The sequence below is a fragment of the Daktulosphaira vitifoliae genome, unplaced genomic scaffold (assembly GCF_025091365.1).
Source record: "Daktulosphaira vitifoliae isolate Bord-2020 unplaced genomic scaffold, ASM2509136v1 Scaffold_1, whole genome shotgun sequence".
NCBI classification, from domain to species: Eukaryota; Metazoa; Arthropoda; class Insecta; order Hemiptera; family Phylloxeridae; genus Daktulosphaira; species Daktulosphaira vitifoliae.
Window position 1 is genome coordinate 15186552 of NW_026099572.1, and position 9062 is coordinate 15195613.

General features: G+C 23.0%; 1 protein-coding gene across 1 annotated transcript; it reads left to right on the forward strand.

Annotated features, from left to right (window-relative positions):
• Positions 1–9: 9 nt before the first annotated feature.
• LOC126902561 (uncharacterized) lies at positions 10–8509 on the forward strand. Its single transcript, XM_050679957.1, has 4 exons — positions 10–28; positions 5014–5128; positions 6134–6256; positions 7578–8509. Exons 2-4 carry the CDS (start codon positions 5031–5033, stop codon positions 8368–8370), a joined length of 1014 nt encoding a protein of 337 aa, XP_050535914.1. The 5' UTR covers positions 10–28; positions 5014–5030; the 3' UTR covers positions 8371–8509.
• Positions 8510–9062: the final 553 nt, after the last annotated feature.

The window sequence follows — 9062 nt, forward strand, 5'->3', positions numbered from 1 at the left end:
GTAGATTATATTGTCATCATCGTAGTGGGTAATAGTAAATAGTTTTTATGTAAGACGTGTAAATAATCAAAAAAACAACTAGACGTTTTGTGAATTAGACGAATATAATGAATATAAGTTAAAATTGATGTACTATTTGACCTTATATTGATTTAACCGGCGTTCTAATTGGCGGATTAAAACAATTGGTGATTAGCTAAATGTCAGTTAAATTATCAATTGAAAAATATGTTAATATAATAATTTATGCATTAGTGAAACTAGAATACAATTTTGAGGGTATTAACTATATTTTTTTCCCTCCTTAAAAATACTTTTATAGAATAATAAACATAATTTTCAAAATTATAGCTAAATTATAACTAAGCACCCCTATCCCCATAGTTGTGCCTATGGAACGATGAGCTCCACAAACTCTATAATCAAAATACGTTGCAGATATGTTCTTCCTTTCGTAAAAATTAAAATTTCTTATAAATAATATATAGGCAGGGTCGCATTTAGGAATTTTGTCGCCCGGTGCACTTAATTTTGCCGCCCCCCAAAAGTGTTGGATTGGGTTTTTTAGTTGGCGTATTTAATAATTCCCAATATTCAATTAATTGATTTTCATTTTCCATGGTTTCAAAAGTACTATGTAGAGGATGTTCACTAAAAAATTATAAAATTTTTCATTTATATAAAACTGAAATAACGTACAAAAGTTAACATTTGATTTTTAAATTACTTTTTATCACTAGACTCATTTAAAATCTGTTCAGCTGTAGTCTCTATTTCACTTGGCGAATTGGAGATTGATTGCCAAAAAATGAAGTTAATTTTGCGGTTTGAGAAATGACTTTTTGTTCTTTTTCTAATTTTAATTTAGCAACTTTTTTATAAGCACTTCCACTTAAACGTTTTCTGCCATCTCTCATTTTAATACGTTAATAAATAATAAAATATACAAATAAAAAAAAACACCTCAACATATTAACTCGGTCACTTGTAGTCGAGTACTAAACACAATGAGCTGTCTGTACACAACACATTATTAGTGTGACATTATTAGATAGTAATTTTGTGAAAAATGAGACAAATTATTGTGTTTTAACTTTCTTAGTATTCCAATAATAATCGACTATCAACGGCCGACGACATCCATAAAACCAGTTTAAGGGAGAAAATATCAATACTTTGTTAAAATTAGATAAAAACATGAATCAAATAAATTGCCGCCTACTTTATTTATAGTGCTGTTGATTATAAAAATTACTATGTATAATCAATACTATTATCTAACTACTATCTGTAGTCTATGTTGTTATACAACTTTGATATATCTTCTTTTACATTTATATCTTTGTATACGTTTTAAGTTAGAAAATAATAAAGTAATATTTTTTTTAGAAATAGATATTTTTGTTTCATAAAAATAAATTGTTCTGTTTGAAAAAATTTAAAATTAAATAAAAATAATTAATTTTTAAAAATTGTATACCTATTAAGATTTTTGCCGCCCGGGGCAAATGCCCCCAATGCCCCCCCCTAAATGCGGGCCTGTATATAGGTCAGGGGTCCAAAAATTTATATCTCCATTAAAAAAATATATATATACTACGTGAGTGGGGCTTCAAAATATTTAAAAAGTACGTTGGGTTACAACTATCAGTAGTGGAAACAGTGTAAATCTAAAAGGAGTTTTAAACTAAATATTTTCCGGCTAGTAGTAAATTATAATAACTAAAAATAGGTTAATTTTGGTAGTATTAATAAAAATAAAGGATGATAATTCTTTGTAATAAAAAGTCATTTGTAATGACTTAATAAATACAAGTTCCTAGACTTTTAGTCATCACTCGATTATTATAGTTGGTATAATAAAACTATTATTTGAAAATTCCTTGTGTGATCTCGATGAAAGTTAAATCAAAATATTGTCTTGATAAAGTTCAATGTTATTTTTTATGAAGATGTCTTAAATTAAAATAAGAAAATGTCTAAATATAATCAAATGTGATTATTACAAATGATGTGATATTTTGATAAATGTAAGTTGTAAGCTAAGTGAGTAAAGTTAAGCTAAGAGTAAAAAGATATGCAGAAAATACACCAATACAGACCAAAATAACAAAATTAAAAGTGAAAAAATAAGTGAGTTTTGCTCAGGTCTTCAATCCTGTTATAGAAAGGTATAAATGGGGTTTGTGACGTCAGACACCTATCAACTTGAATGTGTCATACCTGTTGGACATTTGGTTGCCAAGTTTGATTTTCTCTTCTTAGTGAATTAATCAACTGATACAATTTCTGTCCAGAGCTATGTTATAAAAGTAATAACGAAATATGCTCCTGAATCAAATTTTAGATGGCCTTAGTTATAAAAGAATTATTAATTATTTATAAATATTCTAGAGAAGAACATTACAAACCGAGTATCATGTAAATCTCGAGTCCTGTAAACCCAAAATTTTCCATATGGCAAGTCAATGGTTAGACACTGATTTGTGAAAACTCTTCAAAAAAATTGTTTGTATAACAAAAAATTTAACTAGGGTTAGGAGACTTACAAACGTTCCCTATCAATTTAAATCAAAATGTATATAAATGTTAATTTGAGTTATCAGTTACTACATATTAAATAAATTTGTGTTATTAATCAATAAAATTTTTAGTATTTTAAAAGTAACCGAATCGGACAATTTAACATATTCATATTTTGTAGATTATATTAAAGTATTTAAAAAACCCAGCACAGGGGGGTCGCGGCACAGTGGTGACGTAACATAGTTGGATCAAGTATAATGATATCTGCAGTGATTAAAATCACTATCATAAAAAACGCTTCAATGCAAATCTTTAGATAGTGTTCAATTTTAATAATTGCTGGATTATTCCAAAAGCTACATGAACTGCTATTTCTTTATTTATATCCTGAATGAAAAAGGGATTATTAAGAAATATTATTTTTCATAAAAAAATTGTATTGATCCATACACTTTTCAATTAGTTATAGCATTATAAAGTTAAAAATGTAAAATATAATATCGAGAATTTTCACACAAAAATAGCATTTGTTAGCCATTTTCACCGTGAAGATAAAATATAGTCCTAAATTTTTTTTTCCATAATAAAGAACATTACATTAGCTTTAATTTAAGATATATATAAAAGTGTCAGACCTTCCGGAACACTTTTAAAAGTTAAGTTGAAAAAGTTAATTTTTTGTGAAAAAGTTGTCATTTTAAATCCCTCCCTATGGGCAGGTAAAGGGTTAAATTTAGGAAAAAAATTTACCAAATGATAGGTAAAGACATCAAGCATCTACAAAAAAAAAATTATATTGATATGTTCATTTTTGAAAAAGTTATGGCAGATTTTATTCGTTTAATACCCAAGTGTATCCAGACCGTTTTTATGGGTGTACTTAAGGACACAACTTTAAACATTTTATTTCCTTTCTTTCGTTAACATAACATTCGAAAATTTACACTTATTATTAAATATAATAATTTCTCATGAAAGAAAGTATTATTAAACAATCTTTTAAATTACTTTATATAGCATTTTCCAATTTTAAAAATCTAACATTTCAATTCTTTTAAACAATATATTTTCCAAATTATTTTTACGTGTATAACTTTTTTACAGGAACTAGTTTTGTAATAATAAAACATATCAGAAGAAAACGACACCTTAATTATTTTCAAAAAAACTTCTATATTAGCTTCGATGCGAAGCTGAGAAGGTATTAATTTTACTATGATGTGTTTTTTTTTTTTTATGTCTGTTGCCACTTTTTCTCAGCTCTCACTGGACCGATTTCTTTCAACAATACGTCAAAAGATCACAAATCGTATCTAGTTGAAGACATTACCCTTAAAAATTGAAAAATTTTCCCTCGTTCCTCGCAAATCGGGGAAATATCCAAAAAAATTACAAATTTAAAAATCGGTAAATTTTGTCATTTTTTCACTTTTTTTTCTTAAAACTTCCATAACTTTTTCAAAAATAAACAAATCAACATAATTTTTTTTATACTAAAACCTTAGACATTTCCCTTTCATTTGATATCATTTTTTTGAAAATCTAACACTTAACCTGATCATTGGGGGGGATTTAAAATAGCAACTTTTTTACAAAAACTAACTTTTTTAACTTAATTTTTGAAAATGTTCCTGAAATACTGCGTCCTTTAAACATATATCAAATCAAAGCTTATTTTATGTAATATAAAATGAAAAAAAAAAAATTTAAAAAAAAAAAGGTTCAAAATGATTACTTTTAACATATTAAAAATCAAAATCAATAATAATTTGAAAACAATTATATAATATATAATTTTATATTATATTTTTGAATTTAAGAATTACTAATTTGGATATAATTAAGGAAATAGTTGATGTTGCTTTTGTAACTATCCACCAACTTAAAATGAAATATTATCTACAGTTTTGCATCGAAGCGTTTCTTATGATAGTGATTTTAATCACTGTCAGATTAAATCTATACTGGACCTAACTATGCAACGTATCCATTTTTTTTTATTACTATTATTTACTTCATATTTTTCATTTCTAACATCTTCTCATATAGTATTAATACCATTAATAATTTTAAAAAATTGCCGTCGTTCGAATACACATGTTTAAATTCTCAAGAACATTATGAACAGAGTAATGTATAGAAAACAGATAAGATATAAATTTTCTCAAAAAACCCAAATTATGGGAAATTCCGTCAAGCAATTTATGTAACATAATGATAGTTCTATGTTTAAGTTTAGTATTGTACGATTTCTGAATAATTTCCACTCTGTAAATTATGACTATCGTATTTATTTAGATAACATTCATATTATTCATATTTATTCTTTATTTTTTTATTTTTTGGTAAATAAATAAAATAAACCCTAATTGAAAAATTTAATTTCAGTTAAAAAAGAAAAAACTGAAGTTTTGACTAATATTTTTCTTTTAAAGGTATACTGAAAGATTGATTTAAATTATTTTTCAAATAAATTTTTTGTTTTAGTTTTTTTTATTCAAAAAATGTTGGATACAAATAATGAGTTCTTGTCCATAGTAAAAAAGGAACCTGAAGTAATAAATGTTAAATCTGAGTTTGATTTTATTTCAAGTGATTTAAAGTATGTTATTCTTATAAAACTATAATCTAATTTTCATAGTTAAAATTATGTGAAGAAGTTATTATATATTTTAAAACCCATTGTTTTTTTACTTATGCAAATTATTATCTAAACCTAGTACGTTATTTACACTTAGTTTTCTCATTTAATATTTTGTTACAAAATGTATAATAATATTTAATTAAACCTTGTGAGTCACTATTAATTATTTTACTTTCAATAAAATTTTAATGTGGAAATTTAAGGAATATTATTGATAAGGTTAATTTTTTTCAGATAGATAAAAAAAATATATAGCTATATTGTGTTTATAGAGATTAAAGTTTAATTAATTTTTTTATTTATTATTGAATAAATAAATTAAACAACGCCCAATGTGTCCTCAGTTTTAAAATTAAGTTAAATTTAATTTTTCCTGTTCTAGTTTATTTAAATTGCTGTATGATTTTTTTATAAATTAAGTAAACAAAGGTAAAATTATAAAATTACATAAACGTTATAAAAATTGTTCTCAAAGTTATATTACTTGGATAGTTCTTGTGAACTAACTCAATTTATGTCATCTTTAGGATATTCATCAATAGGATTGGACTTGTTTCACTGAATTTATTAGTTAATTGTTGTTTCCATAATTATTTTAGTTATATTTAGATTTATTTTTTTAACAACCACGTAAAAAAATTTATTGATTTATGAAAAAACAAATTTTTTTCTTAACAATCATACAAAAATTATCCATTTATATCCTTTTTAATTGTTTATTAAAAATAATATTATATTAATTTTTAAATATTTTAAATGATATAAATTAGAATTAACAATTTTTAGTTAAATTTTAAAATTAAAAAATATTGAACAAAAATCATTTTTCCTTTATGTTTACTGTTTTTCAAATATTAATTTTTAAATTAATAAGAGAAATTATTATTATTTTTTCTTATTTTATTTTAAGATGCACCATTAAATTTTTTTTATGTATGTATGTATAATATAATTTGATTTTAGAGATGAACAAATGGATTCAGAACTGACTATTAATGAAATGGAACCCTTCATTACCATAAATAGCAAAAACTATAATTTAAACAATTCAAATAATCATTTGAATACAGTTCCAGAAAATAAAATGTAAATTTTGGTAAAATATTAATTTAGTTTAATACATTGATTTTATAAAATAATATTAACATTTTCTACTTTGTAGATATTTAAAATGTTTATCTTCCAATTAAGTATATAAAACAATCAGAAAATTTAAAAATAATTGTTTGTTAAATAATTAGTTAATCACAAAATAGGCTTACTTGAGGAAAGACAGTGTCATATTGTGCCTCTTATGCATTTCAGTAATTTTTTATAGTTAATTTATAATCTTCAGTAAAAGTATTTAATTGAAGGATTGATTGTATGTATTATTTAAAAAAATATATCTTAAATTAATATAAAAAGTAAAAAAAATGTGAACATATATTTTAGTCAATGGTATATTATATTATTATCAAGTTCTTTAAATATTAAAATAAATTTTTTTTAATCATCAACCTTTCAATAATAAGTTGCCCAATGATTGATTTATTCAATTAAAAATATTAAAGAGAATATAAATATTATCTTAAATTTAGGGAAAATTGTTTCTATAATTTTAATAAAGAAAAACCTAACCTTATGATATTTTTTATTTATTTATTTTTAAATTATAAACGAGTAAAAAAAAAAAAACCCTTTAACATAATGCGATAGAATAAATACAATAATTTCTTAATTAATATAAATTAAATGAAAAAATACAATTTTGACTAAAATTATGTAGGTTTGGTTAACTATTAAAAATAATGCTCTTAATCTTATAATTTATAATATAATTATGAGAAAAATATTTTTTTTTAAATTAAATTTTGTGAAATTTTATAATACAATGAATATGAAAATTGACTAAACAAAGAAATCAAGAAGGCAGCTGCCTTTTTTGCTCATTTTGAGAATGACCATAATGTTATATTAAAAATTAGACTTTTTAAAAACAATGTACAATCATATATAATTATGAGAAGCAATACCATTAATTTTTTGTTTATATCATAATTCTTTTAGACATGCTATTTTTAAATTGATTGACTTGTGAAAAAATGTACATGTGTTGTAATATTGGGACTCGTAATTTAATAAAGAAAATAAATGTGGACATTGATAATAAATATAAATACTAATGTCATCACACCATAAAAAAATTATGAACAAATTTCTATTAGTTTTTCACCTTTTGTGCTCAAAAAATAATCATTACAGTAATATAAAGTTTTTGGGTATATTCAATATAATAGTTTAATTATGAATTATAATGCTACATTGATTACCCTATGTGTGTCATTTCACAGTATCTGCTATTCTATTGGTTTAATTTTCAATCAAATTTTTTTATGTCACTGATTATCATTTATTTGGTTTTTAGTTTTTATGCCACATCATGTTCTTACTGTGGTCACAAGTTGTCTCCTACAGTATTAGATTCGGATATGATTTATTCAAATAAAGCTGATATTACTTTAGATTCCAATCAGATTAATTACATGTATGATAATAATACTTTAGAACCAGTTGTCAATATAGGAATAAATGAATCAAAAATTGAAAAACTTATTAATTTAAATTCAGAATTTCATTGGGGTATTATCAACAACATAAGAGAATGGGATAGAAATTTGATACAAACTGATAACATAGCTAGAGCTATCTATAATTTAGGTTTACGTGATGCTTGTAAATTGCTTCAAAATAAAGGAGAAAAAGATTCAATAGAAACAAATTCTTCAAAAACTTCAACAATTCCTGAAGTTGTTATAAAGAATCCCACTTTGAATACCTTTAGAAGAAAGATTAATGTTGAGTATACTAATAATCGTACAAATAATGTGCTGGTAAATATAAAAAGAAAACTTATTGAAAAAAAGTTTCAAAAAAATAAAGATAGGAAAATTGCTAAACCAAATTTTATTGTTTGGAATAAATTTACTTTGGCAAAAGAAATGCCCTATTTGCCTTTACCAGCTCTTCAATTAATGATGGACTCTGAACAGTTGCCATATTGTACTAAAGATGATCAAAAAAATTCACAACAATCTAATTATAATAGTACTTATCAACAAAAAAATCTTATAGATCATAATAGATTATTTATTAGAAGAAAAAAACCTCAACATATTCTTAATTCTTATAAAATAAAAAATTTTAGTGCTAAAAATTAAAATGTCGATGTCTTTCTAATTTAGTAGTATTTTAACAGAAAAATTTTAATTTTCAAATTATTCTAATGAAATCTAATAGTTATTTGTTAATTTATAATATAGTATAATCAAAAATGGTGGTATATAATTATTAATTATATATTATAATTGTTAGTTTATAAAAATTCATTACTTAAGATAATATTAAAAATATGTCAATAGTTTATATAATTTATATAGTTCTATATTAAATAATTAATAATTTAACTATTATTTTTTATTCATTAATAATTTAAAAACTGTTATAACGCAAAATGTACATATAGTGCAAGTAAATGTTGAGTATTGTACTTTAATAATATTAATTGAAAATAATAAAATGGACTATTGTAAATATTTTTTTAATATTTATATTTAAACTCAGGTTTTGTATTCTTATTTTAAGAAATTAGTAAATTAAAATTATATATATAGATAAGGGTTCCGTCATATATTTTAGAGAAGTGATCTATAAAATTTGAAACTAAAATAATATTGTTTTAAAATTAGCTGAAAATATAATCAATATCGGGTTCATATTTATAATCTTCGATGCGAAGCAAAGAAGGTATTAATTTTAATAAGATATGTTTTAGCTTCGATGCGAAGCTGAGAAGGTATTAATTTTACCATGATGTGTTTATTTTTTTTTTTATTTTTTTTTTTTTTTTTTT

Excerpts from the sequence above, each read along its gene's own strand:
- LOC126902561 (XM_050679957.1), top strand. The coding sequence starts at position 5,031 with ATGTTGGATACAAATAATGAGTTCTTGTCCATAGTAAAAAAGGAACCT. Across the intron at positions 5,129-6,133 it reads TTTATTTCAAGTGATTTAAA|AGATGAACAAATGGATTCAG; the intron begins GTATGTTATTCT and ends ATTTGATTTTAG. Across the intron at positions 6,257-7,577 it reads ACAGTTCCAGAAAATAAAAT|TTTTTATGCCACATCATGTT; the intron begins GTAAATTTTGGT and ends TTTGGTTTTTAG.